Source organism: Plecotus auritus (assembly GCF_963455305.1).
Source record: "Plecotus auritus genome assembly, chromosome: 3".
Taxonomy (NCBI): Eukaryota; Metazoa; Chordata; class Mammalia; order Chiroptera; family Vespertilionidae; genus Plecotus; species Plecotus auritus.
In genome coordinates, this window is record NC_137772.1 from 41641634 (window position 1) to 41665863 (window position 24230).

General features: G+C 38.9%; 1 protein-coding gene across 2 annotated transcripts in view; it reads right to left on the bottom strand.

Moving 5' to 3' along the window:
- Nucleotides 1–24230, bottom strand: part of PCCA (propionyl-CoA carboxylase subunit alpha) — a 402018-nt gene that overhangs the window by 64079 nt on the left and 313709 nt on the right. For both annotated transcript variants that reach the window (XM_080662438.1, XM_080662437.1), the window contains exon 20: nt 21346–21444. In XM_080662438.1, the coding sequence (XP_080518564.1) occupies nt 21346–21444 (99 nt within the window). The remainder of the gene's footprint in view (nt 1–21345; nt 21445–24230) is intronic.

A 24230-nucleotide genomic window follows, 5' to 3' on the forward strand; every position in this document is an offset into this window, starting at 1 on the left:
CAGCGTAGACACAGCTGATCCTTACAGCCAACTGTCCTGGAGGTCAATTCCTCCCAGTGATACCAACAATAATCAAGACTTAACTACAACAAGGCTGTACACACAGTCCACAAAGGGGTGCACCAAGAGTGTCCACCTCAGGTTAACTGGGGAGGCCGACCCACTGGGCCATATAGGAAATCTAGCACACAAATCTACCCTACCAACTCAGGGAAGCAGTGAAAATGCGGCATCAAAGAAACAGATCACAAACGAAAGAAATGGAGGAAAACAAACAACTGGATATAGAATTCAAAACCACGGTTATAAGGCTCTTCAAGAATATCCTAGAAAAGGCCGATAAATATAACAAGACCCTCAAAGATATGAAAAAGGACCAACTAGAAATTAACCATACACTGACTGAAATAAAAAATATTATATAGAGACCCAACAACAGACTAGAGGAACACAAGAATCAAGTCAAAGAATTGAAATACAAAGAAGCAAAAAACACTCAACCGAAAAAGCAAAAAGAAAAAAAAATCCAAAAAGTTGAAGATACTGTAAGAAGACTCTGGGACAACTTCAAGTGTACCAACATCAGAATTATGGGGGTGCCAGAAGAAGAGAGAGAGCAAGGTACTGAAAACCTATTTGAAGAAATAATGACTGAAAACTTCCCCCACCTGGTGAAAGAAATAGACTTACAAGTCCAGGAAGCACACAGAACCCCAAACAAAAGGAATCCAAAGAGGATCACACCAAGACACATCATAATTAAAATGCCAAGAGCAAAAGACAAAGAGACAATATTAAAAGCAGCAAGACAAAAACAGTTAATTACCTACAAGGGAGCACCCATACGATTGTCAGCTGATTTCTCAACAGAAACTATGCAGGCCAGACGGGAGTGGCAAGAAATATTCAAAGTGATGAATAGCAAGAACCTACAACCAAGATTACTCTACCCAGCAAAGCTATCATTCAGAATGGAAGGTCAGATAAAGAGCTTAACAGATAAGAAAAAGCTAAAGGAGTTCATCACCACCAAACCAGAATTACATGAAATGCTGAAAGGTATTCTTTAAGAAGAGGAGGAAGAAGAAAAAAGTAAAGAAAAAAATTATGAACAACAAATACATATCTATCAACAAGTGAACCTAAAAATCAAGTGAATTAAAAACCTGAGGAACAGAATAATCTGGTGAATATAATAGAATCAGGGGCATAGAAAGGGAGTGGACTGATAATTCTCAGGGGGAAAGAATGGGAGGGTGTTCAGGAAGAGACTGGACAAAAATCATACACCTATGAATGAGGACAGTGGCGGGGAGGTAAGGGCAGAAGGTGGGGTGGGAACCGGGTGGAGGGGAGCTGTGGGGGGAAAAAGGAGAAACAAATGTAATAATCTGAATAAAGATTTATTTAAAAAAATAAAAATACTTTAAGAATAAAAAAAAAAAAGAAAGAAAAGAAAAAAGAATCCAAAAATTTGAAGATAGTGTAAGGAGCCTCTGGGACATCCTCAAGCGTACCAACATCCGAATTATGGGGGTGCCAGAAGAAGAGAGAGAGCAAGATACTGAAAACCTATCTGAAGAAATAATGACCAAAAACTTCCTCCACCTGGTGAAAGAAATAGACTTACAAGTCAGGAAGCGCACAGAAGCCAAAACAAAAGGAATCCAAAGAGGTATGGGGGCGTTCAGGAAAAAACTGGACAAAAAGCATACACCTATGGATGAGGACAGTGAGGGGGAGGTAAGGGCAGAGGGTGGGGTGGGAACCAGGTGGAGGGGAGCTATGGGGGGGCGGGAAAGAGGAACAATTGTAATAATCTGAACAATAAAGAGTTATTAAATTAAAAAATAAAAATAAAAAATGTTTTCATCTTGCAATTTGGACACACTATACCCATTAAATAACATCTTCCCTCCCCTCACCCACCTCCCCCACCCCCGACCCTGGTAACTACCATTATACTTTGTGTTTCTATGAATTTAACTACTTTAGATATCTTATATAAGTGTGTCATACAGTATTTGTCTTTTTGTATCTGACTTATTTCACTTAGCATAATGTCAAGGTTCATCCATGGTTGTAGCATTAGATAGGATTTTTTTTTTTCCTTTTTAAGGTTGAATAATATGCCATTTTATGTACACATCACAGTTTGTTTATACACTTATCCATGGATGAACTATTGTGAATATGCTGCAAATGAATATGGCTGTGCAAATGCCAGTATCTCCTAGAGACCCTACTTTCAATTCTTTTGAATATATACCTGGGAATGGGATTACTGGGTCATATGGCTGCACTATTTTTGAGGACACCCCCCATACTGTTTTCCATATCATTTCCATACCATTTGCACTAATTACAATTCCAACAATAGTGTACAAAGGTTCCAATTTCTCTATGTTCTCACCAACACTTGTTTGTTAGTAGCCATCCTAATGGATCGAGGTGGTATCTCATTGTAGTTTTGATTTGCACTTCTCAGATGACTAGCATGCTAAGCATCTATTTATATGCTTGTTGTCCATTTGTACAAGATCACTGGAGAAATGCCCATTCAAGTCCTTTGGCTATTTTTTAATTAGGTTAGGTTTTTTTGTTAAGTTTAGGAATTCCTTACATGTTCTGGATATTAACTCATCAGATATATAATTTGTAAATATTTTCTCCCATTCAATAGGATGCCTTTTCACTGTTAATTATATCCTTTGATGCACAACATTTTTAAGTTTGTTGTCATCCCATCTGTCTCTATTTGTTTTCGTTGCCTATGACTTTGGTGTTATCCAAAAAAATCATTCTTAAGTCCAATGTCAAGAAGCTTTCTGCTTACATTCTCTTCTTGGGGTTTTATATTTAGGCCTTTAATCCACTTTGAGTTAATTTTTATATATAGTGTAAGATGTGTCCAATTTTATTCTTTTATATGTGGCAGATGCATCGTTTTAGAAGAAAAACCTAGCACATGACTATCACATTTGTTTCCAACTCCCATTTGTCCTCTGCGTTAAAGACTCAGTTAATTGTTAACTGAGCATCAACACCTGGATAGCTAATGCACATATTAAATCTACCAAGTCCACACAGAATTCTTGATTTGTCTTCCCAAGCTGCACCTCCCTGAGGTTTCCCATCTCAGTAAATATTACTATTCATTCATCTGTTGTTCACCCTTAATTCTTTAACTTTCTTTACATCCAGTATCTAATCCAACTGTCAATCTTTTGTGCCTTCCCTCCTAAATATATGTCAAATCAGTTCACTTTTTACCATCTCCACTGCTACCAGCTTTATCTAAGTCATGGGTTGGAAAACTCTTTCTGCAAAGAGCCATATACTAAACATTTTAGGCTTTTTAAGCCCAAAGGCAAAATTGAGGATATTATGTAGCTGCTTAGATAACAAGAGAAAAACACAATTTTCACAATTTTTTGTAACATTCAAAATATAACTAAGCACAATTTTTCTGTAATGCTTCAATGTCACTCTTTAATGAGATTTTACATATTTCATCTTCAAAAATGTCTCTTTCCACAGACATTACTGCCAAATACCAACATCGATCCACAGGCATGTGCTCTTACTTGAACATATTTGGCAATTGGAAAGGCATTTACAGAATTTTGTTAGATTCTTCTCTTGATATTTGCCTTTAGCATAAAATTATACTGCAGTATAATCACTTCCAATTAAAGGTTAGGAATTGCACAGTTAAATGGATTTTTAAATATGGACATTTCCCCTGCTTTTGCATTGAGGTTTAAAAGATGCTGCTGGAACTGTGGTGGTTGAGGGTGCTTCTTGTTCAGAAAAATTTCAATCTTGGTCCTGAGCACACAAAAAATATCATTATAAACTTTCCCACTGCTAAGCCACTGAACTGCTGTGCGATAGGGAAAAGCAGGGCAGTAAGGTTCTACTTCCAACAAAAATTGCAAAAGCAGCCACAGACAAGATAAACAGGAATGAACGTGGCCATGTTTTGGTAAAACTGTATCTATAGACTGAAATTTGAATCTCATATGCTTTTCATGTGTCATAAAACATTATTACTTTTCTTTTAACTTTTTCCAACCACTGAAAAGGGAATAAGCACTCAACTTTTGAGCCTTGCAATAACGGGCAGTGAGCTGGACTTCTGGTCTATACCATTATCAGCACCTCTTCCTGGAAGACTGCAATGGTCACATAAACAATTTCTCTGCCTCCACCACTGGTCCCCTGTGGTTCATCCTCCTCACAGCAGTAATTTTAAATCACATCATATTATTCTTCTATTCAAAACTCTTCAAAAGCTTCACATAGAAACTGGAAAAAAAACACACAAAATTCTTTGGCCTACCAAGATGCAATATCACCTGGTCCCTGCCTATTTTTTTTAATTAATTTATTTAATAAATCTTTATTGTTCAGTTTATTACAGTTGTTCCTCGTTTCCCCCCCCCCCCATAGTTCCACTCCAACTGGTTCCCACCCCACCCCATGCCCTTACCCCCACCCCGTCCTCGTCCGTAAGGTGTAAGATTTTTGTCTAATCTCTTCCTGCACCCCACATCCCCTTCACTGACAAATGGAATTGTCAGTCCATTCCCTTTCTATGCCACCGATTCTATTATATTCACCAGTTTATTCTGTTCATCAGATTTTTTATTCACTTGATTTTTAGATTCACTTGTTGATAGATATGTATTTGTTGTCATTTGGTTGTTCATAATTTTTGTCTTTACCTTTTTCTTCCTTTTCCTCTTCTTAAAGAATACCCTTCAGCACTTCACATAATACTGGTTTGGCGGTGATGAACTCCTTTAGCTTTTTCTTGTCTGTGAAGCTCTTTATCTGACCTTTAATTCTAAATGATAGCATTGCTGGGTAGAGTAATCTTGGTTGTAGGTTCTTGCTATTCATCACTTTCAGTATTTCTTGCCACTCCCGTCTGGCCTGCATAGTTTCTGTTGAGAAATCAGTTGACAGTCGTGTGGGTACTCCCTTGTAGGTAATTAACTGTTTTTCTCTTGCTGCTTTTAAGATTCTTCTTTGTCTTTTGCTCTTGGCATTTTAATTATGATGTGTCTTGGTGTGGTCCTCTTTGGATTCCTCTTGTTTGGGATTCTCTGTGCTTCCTGGACTTGTAAGTCTATTTCTTTCACCAGGTAGAGGAAGTTTTCTGTCATTATTTCTTCAACTAGGTCTTCAATATCTTGCTCTCTCTCTTCTTCTGGCAACCCCATAATTTGGATGTTGGTACGCTCAAGGTTGTCCCAGAGTCTTCTTATACTATCTTTATATTTTTGGATTCTTTTTGCTTTTTGCTTTTCTGCTTGGGTGTTTTTGCTTCTTTGTATTTAAAATCTTTGACTTTATTCTTGGGATCCTCTAGTCTGCTGTTGGATCTCTGTATATTATTCTTTATTTCAGTGTATGCTTAATATCTGACTGGTTCTTTTTCATATCCTTGAGGGTCTCACTAAATTTCTTGGAGGTTTCTAGAAGATTCTTGAGTAATCTCATAACCGTGGTTTTGAACTCTATATCCAGTAGTTTGCTTTCCTCCATTTCTTTCATTTGTGACATGTTTCTTTGTCTCCACATTTTGGCTGCTTCCCTGTGTTGATAGAGTGGCCTTGTGTGGTAGGTGTCCTATAGGGCCCAGTGGCTCAGCCTCCTTAGTTACCTGAGGTGGACACTCTTGGTGCACCCCTTTGTGGGCTGTGTGCACAGTCTTGTTTTAGTTAAGCCTTGATTGCTGTTGATATCATTGGGAGGAATTGACCTCCAGGCCAATTGGCTGTGAGGACCAGCTATGTCTACAATGGGAGAACTGCTGTGCTGGAGACACCCTTACGGGGCAGGACTTGCTTCATTGGGGCTTTGGTACTCACTGAGTCTGCCCCTTGAGTGTGTCGCTTATGGATGTGAAGAGTTGTAATCTCTATGGTCTCACACTGACCACTGGGTACACTGGCTCTTGGATCTCCAATGAGGTGCAAAGTCAGCCACTGCCTGAGGCCACCCAGTAGGAGCTACAGAGAGATCTGCAGATTCCTGCTTTTTGTTTGGGGTTTGGAAGTGCCCAGATGAGGCCCAGCTGTGAAGCAATGCAGGCTGCCACTGCAGGGCCTTAGGCCTTCTTTTGGATGCTTTGGAGCTCTCTGACCCAGCTACAGTTTGTTAGGTTTTAGGTTGCCAGAGGGACAGGACATTCATATGCAAAAGCCGCTGCTCACAGCTTGGGTGGGGTTATAAATTGGGTGGGGCGGGGTCTCAGGGAATCACCAGGGTGGAGCAAACAGCAATGGCTGCCAGTCTGCCCTGCCCCAGAGAGGTCCCCAGGTCTCTCTGTCCCACAGCCCCATGCAGAAACAATGATCCCTGTGAGCACCTCTGAGAGAAAGCCGCCCTTGCATTCCTGCCCGATGCCAGACAGTCCAGTTTTTCCCCATATGAGTCTGGGTCCCCAGATTCTTGCCCGGAACTGCAGTTCAGAGCAATCGGGAGCTTGTCTCTCCCTACCGATTGAAAAAAACAACAACAGCGTACCCAATTGCCAGCCTGGTTTGCGTGCCTCCTTACCTCCGCACTTCTGCACCTCCTACCATTCTCAATGCACTTTTTTCTTTCCTTCTAGTTGTAGAACTTGCACTCAACCAGGTTTCCCATGGTTCTGGATACTTGTTTTGTCTTTTAGTTGGAGTTTTGATGTGGTTGTGAGAGGCAGCAAGTACATGTGTTTACCTATGCCACCATCTTGGTTGTTCTCCCTGCCTATCTTTTTCCACTCTCCTAACTATACTCAAGACATTGGCCTTCCTTCTGACCTCCACACAGACCAAGTTTTTTCCTGTCTCAGGGCCTTTGTACTTGCCATTCCTTCTACTTGGGACTCTTCCCCCTAGATTTTTGCATAGCTGCCTTCTTCTCCTTAAAGGTCTCAAATCAATATTCAGACAGGACTTCCTACCCACCCTAGCTAAAGCTATCTCCTCCAGTCATTTTCTAGGAATTATCCTGTTTTATAGTCTTCATCAACCTTCTCAGTACTCATATTACCTTTTTTTATGTATTTAAATGTTTGGTATATACACCCGCCTGTTGCCACATAAGTCTTGGTCACTGCTGTATCTCCAGGGTCAAGAGCAGCGATTTCCAACTGCCATGCCAAAAGAATTTTTAAGACATGCAATTAGTCAGGACACTGACCTCTTTTCCCTTAGATTGACAAAAAAAAAAAAAAAAAAAAAAAAAAAAAAAATTACAACAGGCAACACAACAATAGCTGTCTGGTGTGAATGAATCAAAATTATACCTATTTTTTTTTTTTTTTTTTGTCCAGCTGGTGTGGCTCAGTTGGTTGGAACATTGTCCATACACTAAAAGGTAGCAGGTTTGATTATCAGTCAAGGCACATACCCAGGTTGTGGGTTGGATCCCCAGTCAGGGCATGTGGGGAGGCAACCAACTGATGTTTCTCTCTCCCCTCCTCTCTCTCTAAAATCAAAGGGAAAAAATATATATTTTTGGTGTGCTGCAGAATTTTAGTAATTACTTTATGTGTGCCATGAGATTAAAAAGGTTAAAAATTTCTGGTCTGGAATACTGTCTAGGTCATATTTGACATTACTTTCTATGTAAGAGACACTAAAAATATAAACAGTTCCTTTTCCTTACCCTACAGGGATTAGACTGATACCCAAGTGAATAAAATTTTATAATACATAAAATAGTAGGTTTTAAAACTTATATTTTAACATTAAAAACACAATTAAATTTTATCAATGAATATGGAAACCACAGATTTAAGTACCAATAAGTTGCCCTTAGCTTTACATTCAGTTTAAAGCAGGATACAATTACATACATTACTAGTGGCCCGGTGCACGAAATTCATGCACGGGGGGGTGGGGGGAGATGTGTCCCTCAGCACGGCCTGCATCCTCTCCAATCTGGGACCTCTCAGGGGATGTCGGTTTAGGCCTAAACCGGCAGTCGGACATCCCTCTTGCAATCCGGGACTGCTGGCTCCTAACCACTCGCCTGCCAGCCTGCTTGCCCCCAACTGCCCCCCCTTGCTGGCCTGGTCGCCCCAACTGCCCCCCCCTGCCAGCCTGCTCACCCCCAACTCCCCGCCAGCCTGCTTGCCCCCAATTGACCCCCCCATCAGCCTGTTCGCCCCCAACTTCCCCCCTGCCCCCCCTTGCCAGCCTGCTTGCCCCCAATTGCCCCCCGTGCCAGCCTGCTCGCCCCCAACTGCCCCCCCTGCCAGCCTGCTTGCCCCCAACTGCCCCCCCTGCCGGCCTGCTCATCCCCAACTGCCTCCCCTTCTGGCCTGCTCGCCCCCAACTGCCCCCCTGCGAGCCTGCTCGCCCCCAACTGCCTCCCCCCCCACCAGTCTGATCACCTCCAACTGCCCTCCCCTCCTGGCCTGATCACCCCTAACCACCTCTGCCTCAGCCCCACCACCATGGCTTTGTCCGGAAGGTCTCCCAGTCTAATTAGCATATTACCCTTTTATTAGTATAGATGGCTATCAGCTTCTCCACACACACACCACACTACTGGAATCTATATACTTGAATAGGGAGAGAGGGAGAGAAAGGGAGAGGGAGACAGGGAGAAAAAGGGTGAGGGAGAGATCCCAAAACCTAACATATCTCAGCAATAAGGACTGATGTAATAGAAAATAGGAAAACAAAATTTCATTCAAAACTGGAATTTGCTGTTATATAGGAAACAGGAACATACATGTTTTCCATAGTCTAGGATTAAGAATGAAGTACTCAAATGCCTACAATAAATCTGAAGCATGCCAAAACAAATATGAACTGACCATTTGATAAGCTAATAGCAAAAAGTAAAATAATGTAAAAATTAAGGCTTTTATTTTTATGAAATATATTTCATCCTTACTAAAATATTTCCTCCAAATATTTTACCTTTTTTTTTCTATTTTAAGTGCCACTTCATAGCTAGAGAAACATTTCCTTCTTTTCTTATTTTGATAGTCTGCTCCAATGGCTACAAAATATACTGCCTCTTTTCTTTAAAGAAAATAATTTTTTAGAAGACTTTGTTAAGATAATTTAACAAATATTAAATCAATTCATATAAAATTAGCAAAGTTGCTCACCGAAAAAAAAAGCAAAAGCATTCACACACAAAAATCAAATGTTCTAAAAATATCTCCCGAAGATAATAAAATCAGAGGCAATTTCACCTTTTAAAGAGTAATCTCACTGAACAGTAAGAGGAAGAAATAGTAATAGTTTTCTTTTTCCCCTCACTGATTTCCAACCTGATAATACGTTGTAAAGGCCATTACTATGGGATTTGTCTTATCGGTCTCCAGTGCAGCTGCTGGTATTATTTTCCATGTTTACTAGAATCAGTGTTTACACTATTCAAAATTCTCTTCTGGCAGCTACTAAAGATCATTTCTCTTTAACAGATAGATGTGTGGGGTGGGGAGGGATTCAGAAAGACATTTTCCCATTATATTAAACATTTAAAAGCAATGCCAAATCATAAAACAAATGCCACCAGAGACAAGAAAACTGCTAGGACTACATTACAAAAGCAGGTAGATTTGCATCAAAATTAAATTTTAAATTATAGTTGTACTTACATCCCAGCTGTTAAATTGTGATGCAAGTTTTTGAAGCCTAGTGAAAGGAGTTATTTCTGTTCTACTGGTGGGCTTGTTTCTAAGATGTGTAACTGTAATTGATGTTTTCAGGAACATGAAAAGATGGTTAATAATTACTCTTTCATTTCCTACTTCTTTAGAAAAAAATACCAACCCCTGCGTATTCTAAGTTATGTATTTATTATTTATGTATCCTATACATTCTAAATGGATGGTTTCATATTGCATTGATGTCTCCAGAGTAATCGCATGCATATAACACAAAATAACAGCTAATTCCTTCTAAAGGGGTGGAGGTAGGGAGAAGTATCTAAAAAACATGGAAAACATTTCTTTTGGAACTAAAAACATAAGATGATGACTTTCAAATCAAAAGCATAAGCCACTTTAATATTCTAATTAAAATACTTTAACTTCTATACATATTTACTAGGATTAAAACTAGTTCTCAGAGATTGTGGGAGTTATTTTAAAAGCTGAAAAAAGGAAATAGCTTATTTTTAACTTCACTTTTTCTTTCAAGTGATGTGAAAATCAATTCATTTTCTTCAAACACAGAAAATTATACTTAAATTTTAAAAATCTATTCAAATTCTGTGTGGACAAGCATTTGCAAATGCATCACAGATAGTTATGCAGTCTGAAAGCACAGTAACATCTCTCCTATCATATTCATGTTCTTACACAATATTCCTTATTGGCCCACTGAGCATTTTAAATTATCATGTTATAGAACCCATGTAGCACTGCAACCAATTCACAAGTAACCCACTTAATCTGGTATTCCGTAGTAAATAACATGAGGTTCCTGGGACACTATTCCAAATTTGTCTGCTTTAACATAGAAAATTAGTTCCACTTAGTTGAATATCAATGACCTATTCAGTGTAGAATGCAATCGTGCTGTAATCAGCTTTGTACTGTTATATATAATAAAATTATCTTCTCTTGAAAATATTTAAACAAGAATATGAGAAATAAAAAGAAAACAGGCTTCAAAGGTACACCATGAATAGCTTCACAGCACACAAATGCAGAAATTGTTAGACCTTAGCAGGATCTCAAGATATTTTCAAAAGTAGTTAGCTACTCTTCAGGCCTGTGGACAACCTGCTGTGAGCAGGTGGATGGAAGAAATCATTCCACACAAAGAAACAGGCCAATAGCAGTTAGTCGGCTCTGCTTGCAAATGTTCAAACAACATGACTACGCAAAGTGAAAATCTAGTGTGTAAAATGCTAACAAGAAGCAATATATTAAACCCGAGCAGACAAATTATGTTGTAAGAAATGAAAACTATTTGAGTTATTCAAAGTAAAATTGAAGAGCCTCTTTCAAGTGTAAAAAAAAAAAATTACTTCGCAGGAATAGTCACAGTAATTAAAAAAAAAGTTATATTCATTCAGCACGCTCCACACTATGAAGGTGCTAGGGTATATGAAGAAAACAGTGAGCTCAACACATACAGAACAGCAATTCCCTCTTCTGTTTCAAAATAAGTGTAATTCATCTACTTCTAATTTTAAAAGATAAAAACCAAAACTGTAATTAACCCATGAGGGAGCACTAAAAAACCCCCCAAAATTTCTCATCTAGTTGACAACCTTTTAAAATTTTAATTTAGAAGCTTAACAAAAATTAGTACCGTTTTTTGAAAATGGAATGATTTCCTGCCTGTAGTATATAATTTAAGTGTTGGGAAGGAAATAAAAAGGTTTGTTGTGTGAAACTATTACTAAATTAGATTATCTATTTTATTTAATTTTAGTTAATTTAAATACAGAAGCAGTGTAATATATTTTTCTGTTAAAAAAACCTTCATTTTTAGGTAGGACTACATTTTCCCTTTAAGTGTTCCATTATGTAAGCTACTAGAGCAGTGGTTCTCAACCTTCCTAAGGCTGCGACCCTTTAATACAGTTCCTCATGTTGTGGTGACCCCCAACCATAAAATTATTTTCGTTGCTACTTCAGAACTGTAATTTTGCTACTGTTATGAATCATAATGTAAATACCTGTGTTTTCCGATGGTGTTAGGTGACCCCTGTGAAAGGGTCGTTCGACCCCCAAAGGGGTCGCGACCCACAGGTTGAGAACCACTGTACTAGAGGCCTGGTGCACGAAATCCGTCCACTGGCAGGGTGTTCTTCAGCCCAGCCTGCACCCTTTCCAATTTAGGACCCCTCCGGGGATGTGGGATCGGGCCTATACCGACAGTTGGATATCCCTCTCACAATCCAGCACTGCTGGCTCCTAACTGCTCACCTGCCTGCCTGCCTGATTGCCCCTAACTGCTCCCCTGCTGGCCTGATTGATGCCTAACTGCTCCCCTCCTGGCCCGATCACCCCCAACTGCCCTCCCCTGCCAGCCCTATCGCCCCCAACTGCCCTCCCCTGCCAGCCTGATTGCCCCCAACTGCCCTCCTTGCCAGCCTGGTCACCCCCAACTGCCCTCCCCTGCTGGCCCAATGGCCCCCAACTGCCCTCCCCTGCCAGTTTTGTCGCCCCCAACTGCCCTTCCCTGATCTTGTGACGACATGGGGGCAGCCATCTTGTGATGACGTGGGGGCACCCATTTTGTGATGACATGGGGGTGGCCATCTTGTGATGAAGTGGGGGCGGCCATCTTGTGATGACATGGGGGCAGCCATCTTGTGATGACACGTGGTGTCCATCTTGTGATGATGCGAGGGTGAGGCGCCACCTAGGCTTTTATTAGGATTCTTGTTGTATACATGTCAGGCACATGTGTCAATTCTGGTATCGCATTAATCATTTTTATATTGTTTCATGGATATGTTGAGTTAAATAGAATGGATTAGTAAAATTAATTTCACTTGTTTTTACTTTTTTTTTTATCCTCACCCAAGGATATTATTTTTCCATTGATTTTTAGAGTGGAAGGAAAGGAAGAGGGGGAGGAGATAGGGGAGGGGGAGAGAGAGAGAGAGAAGGAGAAGGAGAGGGATACATTATGTGAGAGAAACACATTGACTGGTTGCCTCCTTGACCCGAATTGAACCCTCAACCCTTTGGTCCATGGGCTGATGCTCTAACCACTGAGCAACCAGCCAGGGCTGTTCTTACTTTCTTAATGTGGCTACTAAGAAACTTAAAAATTGCATATTTGGCTCATATTAGATTTCTATTAGAAATGCTATTTTATTCCATAACTTTTTAAATTGCTAATTTGGAAATCAGAATATATTTTTCCACAAAAGAATGAGAGATTGTTTTTATTTCTCAGCCTAGGCCATTAAGATCTATCTAATAAGCATAATTACTAATGGACTCTACATTTGTAATGAAAATTGTTAAAAAGTTATTGTAATGGGTAAAAAAGAATGTAAAATTCTATCATTTTATTTTCTTTGAATGATGATATTTGAGGAAAACTTATTTTAATTATTAGATAAAGAGCTAGACAAAAAGTTATAAAAATTCTGAAGAGGACCTAAGTGTCTTCAAGATGTTTCAACGTTTATATCCCCAGTTCTTATTTTTTTTTAAATATATATTTTATTGATTTTTTACAGAGAGGAAGGGAGAGGGATAGGGAGTTAGAAACACCAATGAGAGAGAAACATCAATCAGCTGCCTCTTGCACACCCCCCACCGGGGATGTGCCCACAACCAAGGAAATGCCCTTGACCGGAATCGAACCTGGGACCCTTTATTCTGCAGGCTGACGCTCTATCCACTGAGCCACACCGGTTAGGGCTATCCCCAGTTCTTTATTATCAACTAGAGGCCGGTGCACGAAATTCATACATGGGAGGGGGGTGTCCCTCAGCTCAGCCTGCACCCTCTCGTAATCCAGGACCTCTGGCTCCTAACCAGTGGCCTACCTGCCTGCCTGATCCCCCCCTAACCACTCACCTGCCTGCCTGATCACCCCTAACTGCTTGCCTGCCTGCCTGCCTGCCTGATCACCCCTAACCACTTCTGCCTCAGCCCCTGCTGTGCGGCTTCATCCGGAATGATGTCTGGAAGGTCATTTGGCTGTCCAGTCTAATTAGTATATTGTGCTTTTATTATTATAGATAGATTACTTTATTTCAAAATATATGACCTTCCTCCTTTCAAACAGATGCTTCTCTGCCTCTATACTTGAAGTTACTAACAATTATGAGTGACCGTGGGTGAGAGGGGGTATGAACAATGTGTGCACGAGCCTCTGAGCAAGAGAAATCAGAAATAGCCTGAGGTGGGCCTTTCTTTACACCTATCACCTAATGAAGGCAAGTAGGAAAGACATTAACTCAATTGGAAAGGAACATACTTTGATAAGATCCTTCAGTGAGCAGGTCCTTGGGAGCCCTCTTGTTTTTCTTTGCTGTCACAGAAACTACAGTGATTCTGCATCTCAGAGATCAAACAGCCATGTTATCTAGTGGAGTACTGTATATGCAAATGTTGAAAGATCAGGAATTAGAAAGAACTGATAAAATGGCCAAGAAGGCCATCTTATGAACCTGGCTTAATTCGGTGAAGGCTTAGAAGAAATAAAATATAATCTTAAAATCAAGGTATGGATAAAACAGATTTATTTGTGAAATTACAAAATACAGGGTGACTACCCATTCATCCTGTCATCCACAGTTTTTGAGTCTCTACATGGGCCAAGAATTCAGCCAGGCAGTAAGAATTCAAGGTCAAATCAAAACTAAAATAGGTGGTTTAAAACAATTAAAATAAGTTAGTAACCTATAAAATTAATTATCCAAATGATGGTACATTCCCAAATACAATTTCTTTTTAAAGAAATTAATGGGTAATATAAGTCTTATAAAGTTTAATAACAAAAAAAAAACAGGAAAATAAGTAGACAATGGGATCTGATTGAATTAATAGATAGCAAATTCCTAAAGCAAAGGTATTCCCCAAGAATTTCATTATCTAATCAGATAAAGATATTAAGTGTTACTACTTATGTAGTCACAGGAATTCAGCAATAAAATGAAGTATTTACTTATTCTTAAGTATGATGCTAGACTAGGCTCCCTGGTAAAACATGCTAAGAAACTGTGAAACCAGGAATCACCCATCTTTCACCTGACGAGATTATGAAAGATGTTAAAAAGGGAAATAATCCAACCAGAGAAAAATAAGTTTCACTCATATGTGGAATCCAATGAACAAAATAAACTAACAAACAAAATAGAAGCAGACTCATAGAACAGACTGACAGCTGTCAGAGGGGAGGGGTGTTGCAGGGCTGGGTGAAAAAGGTGAAGGGATTAAGCAAAAACAAACAAATAAACACACACACACACACACACACACACACACACACACACTCAAACACAGACAATAATATGGCAATTACCAGAGGGGAAGGGGGTGGGAGGTAGAAGAAGGTAAAGAGGGGTTAAATGGTGATGGAAGGAGATTTGATTTGGGGTGGTGAACATACAATATGACATACAGATAATGTATTGCAGAATTGTACACCTGAAATCGATATAATTTTATTAACCAATGTCACCCCAATAAATTCAATAAAAAGAAAGGGAGGGAGGGAGGAGTTGAATTCTAGTTGAACACTTGAAGCTATGTGAGAGGGGTTTCATGAGAATCACTTGGCTTTCCATGTATCTCCTGGATTTTGAGGGACACATAGAGAAGATAAGCAATCCTTTTGGTGACCGAACAAGAAGAGTAGATTTGGTGAGGCAAGGATCTACTAGTATAACTATTTCTGTGGCTCACATGTTGGTCCTGCAGAAGAGATCCAGGCTGGGGCACTATGAGAGACCCTGCCCAACAGCAACACCTGGAAGGATAAAAAGCAGGATGCTGGGGCAGCTGGAAAAGACAGCGCAGGCATTCCCTGCAGGTGAGGCATTCCCCCAAATCTACAAAAGTGTCCACTGGCCAGCTTGGGACATTTGTCAAGCCCTAAAAGAATGAACAACAGATTACATCTCCCAGGGTCCACATAGTTCTTCCTGCTGTGCACCTCTCATCTTTACCCCACACTGCAACTTTGGAGTGACCCCAGATAGAGGTAAGACGTGGGAGAGGATACAAAGAAAGAAAGAGGAGAGCACCTCTCTCATCTTACCTATAAAAACTTCTTAGTCTAGAAGCTTTACCAGTTTTGACATTGTAATGAACTAGAATTTTAAACACACATGCTCCCAAATAGACTATTGCTTGCTTATGACCCGGTAGCAACTTTACACACTGAGAATTATGCGTAATATTATACAGGGGAGGAAAAAAATAAGTTGAGACAATGGGTTTGAAAGAACAATTATAAGAAAGTTGCTTCTACTTGTACTAAAAAAGTTCCATTTATGCAATGAATTGGCTACACTGTAAAACAGATGGGGAAGGGCAAATATTGGGAAGTACTCTGAATGCTTTTTCAGTAACTAAATAAATCCTGTTCCAGAATGAGATACCACTCCACGCCCAGAAAATTACAATTGCTGGTGAAAATGTGGAGAAATTGAAATTCTTGTGCATAGCTGTTAGGAATGTAAAATGGTGCAGCTGCTATGGAAAACAGTATGGTGGTTATTTAAAAAATTAAACTAGAATTATTATATGAACCAGCAATTCCACTTCTGGGAATATACCCAGAAGAAAACTAGGGACTCGTATTTGTACATCCATGTTCATAACAGTATTATTCACAATAGCCAAAAAGTTGAAACAACCCAAATGTCCATTGACAGATAAATGGATAAAAAAATTATGGTATATACATGCAATGGAATATTATGCAGCCTTAAAAAGGAAGAAAGTTCTGATACGTGCTGGCACATGGATAATCCTTAAAGACATTATGCTACGAGAAACAAGCCAGTCACAAAAGGACAAATACAACATGATTTCACTTATATGAGGTTCCTAGAGTAGTCAGATTCATAGAGACAGAAGTAGAATGGTGGTTGCCAGGGGCTGGAGAGAGTAGGGGATAGAAGGTAATTGTTGAGCATTACTTTCCTCTGCACAAAGTTTCAATGGTATCTCCACTGATAATTGAAAAGCACAGACTCTTTAACCTTTCATTCATAACTTGGCTCCTCCAATCTATTTCCTATGCTTATTAGCTCACATTACTTCCCTACCTGCATGCTTCCAATCCCATTTCACGAACATGCTTTCCTAAGTTGTATCTCAACTATCATCTGATACCCTTGTTTGCAAAACACCAACTTTTTAAGTAGCTAAGCATTCCCTAAAGACAAATGAAAAATGAAAGAGAGTGATTGGCAGAGAATTTGTGAAAGCAGAATTTCATATTAAGGGGAAAATCATCATTTTGCTTATATTTAATTGAGAAACACTTCATAGAAAACAACAGCCTTTTAAAGAATGTTGGGGCTGGAAAGGTGAGAAGGTAGCTAGCAAGTAAGTGGCAGAAAAACATGACTCTAAGTAGTGCTGGCACAACTGGTTATCCATTTTAAAAAGTAAAACTGGATCTTATAGCATAAACAAAAATCAATCCCAGGGAGATTAAGGATTTAGATGTGAAAAAAAGGACAATTTGAAAGATTTATAAGAAAATATAGGCAACATCTTTAGGAGCTTGGGAGTAGAAGAGGGTTTTTTAATCCAATACAAAATACACAAACCATACAGGAAAAGAGTAAAAAGTCTGATATCAAATCTGTGATTTAAAACTTAACTTGGATAATTTAAAAAGGTAAAAACACAAACTACAAACTGGGAAAAGTTTTTTGAAATACATATAAATAACAAAGGATCACAATTCACACAATATAAAGAACTTTTATGAATCAATAAGGAAAAGACAATTCAATACTTAAAATGAGCAAAAACCATGAAGAGGCATTTTGCAGAAGACAAAATAGGACTGTTAATAAATATATTTTAAATGCTCACTGTCATTAACAGTCAGGGAAATATACGCTAAAACCACAAAGAGATACCATTTAAATCCACCAGTCAGGAAAAACTTAAGTAAGTCTAGATACCAAGGTTCACTAGGATATGAAGCGCAATTGTTAAAGGCACAGATTTCTGGGTTCAAATTCTGGCTTTTTCACTTATCACAGAATGCCATAGGCAAGCAATTTATCTCCTACAAGCCTTAGTTTCCCCAACTACAAAATGAGGAAAAACACCAGCACATGTGTAAAATAGATTATTATTAATATCATCATCACTACATTGTGCCCTTGACCGGAATCGAACCTGGGACTCTACAGTCTTCAGGCTGACACTCTATGCACTGAGCTAAACCAGCTAGGGCTCCCTTTTTAATCTAGATGGTGGGAAAACAGGTTCATTGCATTAGTCTTTAGCTTTTACAAGATTAATACATATTGCTTTGTGTACATAAAGCATTTAATAATAAAAAGTTTAAATGTCTGTGCAAAAATCCAGGAAAAAAAGAACAGCAGTTATTACTGTAAAATCGCTTGAAATACCGGTGGTAATATCCATCCTATTGTTCTCCGAATTTACCATAAACAAGTACAAGAGAAATCCAAAAGCACTGTAGTAGTAGCTTTGTAGCTAATCTGCTTAAAGGTACTGGGCCCAGGAGGTCAGCATAGAGGAAAAAAGGAGTTAGGAATGAACCTGGAAGATCTGCCTATGAAAACATTTTGAAGCCACCAGTTCTTTCTCCTACGGTTCTTATAAATCTACTAAAGGCCTGGTGCACGAAATTTGTGCACGGGTGGGGTCCTTAGGCCTGGCCGGCGATCCGGGCCTATCAGGACCATCTTGCCCAGTCCCAATTGGAGCTGGGCCGGCCGGGGCCTGCCAGCTGCCACATGGGGCCTGCTGGATGGGGCCAGAGGGATGGGGGAAGGGACCAGGGAAGGTTGGATGGCCATGGGAGGTGGGCTGTGGGAGCGCACTAACCACCAGGGTGCAGTTCCTGCATTGAGCATCTGCCCCCTGGTGGTCAATGCATGCCATAGCAACTGGTTGTTCCAGTCGCTTAGGCTTTTATATATATATATTTGTCATACAATGCTCTTTATTCTGACTGGTAACATTTTTCAGACAAAATGATTTTCCAACTGTTCCTCTAACATCTCTTAAGTTCTCTCTTTGCCTCCAATCTCATTATTCTTCAAACCACTCTCCACAATGAAAACAAAACAAAACAAAAAAAAACTCTTTCTAAATTCCAATTCTGTTCATACCATCACTCTTCAGTGGAAATTCTTCCATGGGTCCCACTGGCTAAGGATAAAGCAGAGTGAAGACTCTGTAATTAACAAGGCTTCAAATAACTTGGCCTCCTACTTACCATACCTTTGCTCATCATTTGCCAGCTCATTCTCTGATTGCAAAGTTTTAAAGTGGTGGTTCTCAAATTGTGGACCCTGGATCAGCAGGATCAGCATTCCCTAGGACAGTGGTTGGCAAACTCATTAGTCAACAGAGCAGCAAACTGCAGCTCACGAGCCGCAGTTTGCCAACCACTGCCCTAGGAACTTATTAGAATAACTCTGTGGGTCAGTCTAATAGTTTAAGTTTTAACAAGTCTTCTAGTTGGTTTTGAAGCACACTAAAGTTTGAGCATCATTGGCTTAAAGTATGAATGAAAGGTAAATTATTATTTCAAGAACTCTATGGGAAAATTGGAAAGTACTCTTGGCATATTGGTTAGAAGCATAGAGTCTGGTAGAGTCTGGGGTCACACTACCAGGATTCAAACTTCTGCTCAGCTTCTTCCTGCTTTGTAATCACGGGGCAGTTCTTTAGCTTGCCTCAGCACAGGGTAATGTTTAAGAGCACAGGTCCTCAGTAAGACTGCTTGGATTTATGGTAAATCCTGGCTCTATCCTCATTACCTGTGGGTCCTTGAACAAGTCACTTGACTTTCTCTGAGCCTCAGTTACTTCACTTAATGAAAAAGTATAAATAATAGTACCTACTTCATGTAATTTTTGTGAAGATGAAAAGAGTTAATATAGTACTGTGCTTAGAACTGAACCTGATACACAATAGGTACTATGTGTTATTATTCTGATGATAATTGTTAGTAATTTCATAGGGGCCTTGTTATTTTTGGGGAGATAAAAAGAGTCAACACTAATGCCCACAGAAAGTAAATAAAATTTACCTGTTCTGATAAGGAACAATTTTCCTTACTTGACTTTTTAGGTACATGACTTTCTTTTTTTCAGTATAGCATTCATTTCCCCCAGTTTATTTCCTTCCAATGAGAGAGCACTGAGCTAGAAGCAACGACCTCTCCAAAAAGTCAAGAGGTCTGCCTTGAAGCGTTATTTATTTCACATTAACTTTTTTCTTAAACAAAAACAAGAATAAAAATGAATTTACTGAACCATATTCCTCTGGTCCAGAAAATACTTCTGGGGATTATTGTAAATACACATCCAGTGTTAATTTAGCTGGAAGCTCTACTTGTAAAAGTGACATTAAGACACATATCCACATAGTTTTGAGACGGATGCTGAAAATATCATGATACAAAGATCTGGACAAGAGAACGTTGTGTGTCTCTCTACTCACTACAGAGAGGTCAGACTCTGTCCCCCAGCCAACTCACATGGAGGCCTGAGCCACAGAACCTTCAGTGCAGAGCATATTCTATGGACCATAAACAAGCATAACAAAACCATGCATTCAGAAGACACGCTAACTAGATCTAAGTGATACAAAATTATGCAGCGATTTTTTTCAAGGGTCCAAAGCATTTAACATCATATTTAGAATATGAGAGAAAATATACTGGGACAGGTCATAAAACCAAATTTTAAATATGGGGCTCATTACTGAGAATTTACTGTTCCTTCGAACCATACAGGTTGAACCTGGCTTGGAAATTAGTTTAGTCATCAACTATTTAGCAGGGGTTCTGGAATCCTCTGCTGCACAGTTTCTAATAGAGATAGAGGGAACATATGAGCCTGGTATAGAGCAGTCTCTACCTGTGATTCTCTTTATTTCTTTAGGTTTTAAAAATACATTTCCTGTATAAAATCAAGTTAAGAATATGTCAAAATACTTTCATAAAAAAAAAGATTAAGAATTTAATGCTATGGAGGGCTTATGATTTTTACTTGCATGTGACAGCCACAATTCTATTGTTTTGTGTTTTTTTTTCTTGGAACCCTAAACCTCAACTATGAGGTGAGCTGAAGGAATTTTGGCAGAATCTCTTTTCACAGCTTCCTACTTTAAAATGGAGGTCACAGAATACAAAGAACATTTAATCAACCCTGGTTTTCAAAGCATCTCCTCAATGCAATAAATTTTATACTGGGAGTAAAAGAAAGGTTAACAAATTAAGATTACTCAATTTTAAAAAGGTATCAACATGCTATGGCAAGTCAACATGAATAGCTCATATTTCTGATGATCTGATACTACCCATTTCAATTACACAGAAAAGGAAGGTAATAAAATCAGTCATCTTTTACAACTGAAAATCCACAATGGCAAAGAAAACTACTAATCTAATATTTTTAGAAGAGCATGCAGAATGCGTTATCTATAACAAAATATAATACACTAACCTTCCTGAGTTGTTTGAAAAAAGAAAGCAGTGTTTTCTCTGAATAAGAATTAACTCAAGATTCTCTAAAATAAGAAAAACTGTTTCCAACCATAAAATGTACACGATAGATAAAATGCAGCTTTTCCCTAGCATGTCTGTAAGTATTAACCACACAGACCCTGAGAAGGATCTCTGACTTAATGCAGTCCTTTAGGTAAATCATCAGAACACTTACCTGTATCGTCCTCTGAGTGCCATCAACGTTGACAGACAATAAGGGTGAAGCCAGGTTCCACGTGCTGGTCACATTTAGTTTCGACCCATCAACTTCCACCTGTTGTGACACCAAATAAGACTGTTACCAGGAAGAAAGACAGAAAACTGATCTCAAGTTCATTGCTACATGCAAAGCAGCAGCCATTTTAAACAGATGGCTCCCAAACAACCTGTCATATTTACTGCTCGCACCATGAAAGACAGGGTCCAACAGCGTCTTCTCAGGCATCTCTGGGGAGAGGTGAAGGGCCTGAGCACAGCTGCCTTTGGGTACTGAGGTTTCAAGTAATTTCCAGTAAGTAACAAACAGCCTTCTAACTCTAAACCTATCCGGACATGCTACATTTACTGCAATTAGACAAGTAATGCATATAAATTCCAGTGACATTTTGCAACCCACACAACAGGGCCTGCATATAATATCCTCTCCAAGGACCAAGAAAGAACTTTTCTGTGTTAATTTTAATGAAGGACTATGTATTGTTATCTTAATTAAACAGAAGCTTTAATTAGGTAAAATTCTTTGGTACTGAGAATTAAAAGTCCACTTTGAACTTTGTAAGTTCTGTCATATTCTTGCTGATCGTCAAGTTATCAGTCATGAAGATACAAAAAAACCCATAATCTTTTAAAACAGATATTCTTTTTCTTTTTTAATATATTTTTTAATTGATTTTTTTATAGAGAGGAAGGGAGAAGGATAGAGAGTTAGAAACATCAATGAGAGAGAAACATTGATCAGCTGCCTCCTGCACACCTTCTACCGGGGATGTGCCTGCAGCCAAGGTACATGCCCTTGACCGGAATCGAACCCGAGACCCTTCAGTCCGCAGGCCGACGCTCTATCCACTGAGCCAAACCGGTCAGGGCTAAAACAGATATTCTTAAGAGAAAAATTTTAACTTTCAAATAAATAACATAAAAGCAACTGAAAGAAAAATAAATAAAAGCTAGTTTAAAAATAAAAGTACTCTTAGTTATTTCTTCCTTTTTACTCACTCATTCCCTAACTCTTTAATGAGCTAAAAATGAGATTTAAAAAAAATAACATTATTATTTTAAGTCTACAGTAAACAACCTAACAAATAGATATTTAAGTTTGTTGAAGTTTCAAAATAAACCTTTAGCAGAGCCAAGATATATGATGCCTAAAAATTCCCACACTCACTTAATTCTCTTGAAAGACACTCACTGATTAAAGAAAACACAGACTTTATACTGTATTTGTTTGAATAAGTACTTATATTTGTATATTTTCTCTATAATGTGGTCATAAAGTATAGAAACAAAGATATGCTACTGACTATGTAATGAAATATCAATAGGACATATATGGGGTAGGCAAAAATAGGTTTACAGTTGTTCATATGGAAAAAAATACAATCTCTATATATAAAAGCCTAAGCAACCGTTACGTCTGAATGACCAAAACGACCAGTTGACCAGTTGCTATGACACAAACTGACCACCAGGGGGCAGATGCTCAGTGCGCTCCCACAGCCAACCTCCCACAGCCAGCCAACCTCCCTCAGTTCCTCCCCTCAGCTGGCAAACCCCCGGCCGGCAAACCTCCCGCAGTCCCTCTCCCCGTCCCTCCTGCCCGATCTGGCAGGCCCCAGCTGGCAGCTGGCAGGCCCCAACCAGCCCAGCCCTGATCAGGACTGGGCGAGATGGCCCTGATAGGCCCTGATTGCTGGCCAGGCCTTGGGAATTTCGTGCACCGGGCCTCTAGTAGTTAATAAATAATAATACAAGAATAAACTTTCATGTACTCACAACTGTAAACCTACTTTTGCCCACTACTGTATTATCCACTCACTTGTGTTTTCAGATTTAGTGGTCTCCCTGTATATACAGTACCATTTAGTAACTGGGGTTGGCGGTGGGGGGAGAAACAAACAAAACAAAAAAACACAAAAAAACAATGGCTTTGGAATGAGACTGACCTGAGTCTCACTTGATATACTTTTTAATTTTATTCTTGAATTACAGTTCATATTCAATATTATTTTGTATTAATAACTATGTATGGTGCCAGGTGGGTACTTGAAATATGGGAGGGACCACTTTGTAAAGTATATGAGTGTCTAACCACTATGCTGTACACTTGAGTCTCACTTGATAGATGTTTTACTAGGTTAGAGTTGTTTACTAAAGCTGGAGTATAACCAGCCTGAGCTTTAGTTTCCAAACTATAATATAGTAAAAATATCTGTCCAACTATAAAAATTAAGTAAGTTAACATATGAAAGTCTCTACCAATATACCTGTCATGGTAGTTCCTAAATATTTTCTTCCTTCCCCTGTCTCTAATGTTTTTACTACCCCACCCTTAAGTAAGTTTCAAAAATAAGGTCAGATAATCATACTCATACATTAATTACTATTAAAACACATGATAAAGATCTGAGAAGTAGAAAGACTTGTAGTTTTGATTAAAGCAGCACTAATACATTTTAAATGATCCTATTTAGCCCTCTCCCCAAATTAAATATCTCCTTATAATGAAAGGTTTCCAAAAGAAACTCTCAACAGACAGAGGTTATAAACAGTAAGTGCTAAAAATACCTTATAAAACTGAAAACATTTGCTTTCAAATGGTTTCTAAATGTAAAAGGTTTAAAAAAAAGCTCAATAATCAATTACAAAGTTTTATTTGTCAAAAAAAGAAGCTAGATCCTATAAAAAAAGAATTCTGAATAATTATTAAAAATCTGTATTTGATACTAATTTCAAATCCAAAGGGTTAACAGAATGAAACTGCAATTGCCATCTTTAGGGCATATGAAGGGGGAAATAAACAACTAATCTACTCAAATCATGTTAGAGGAAGAACAAATTTAC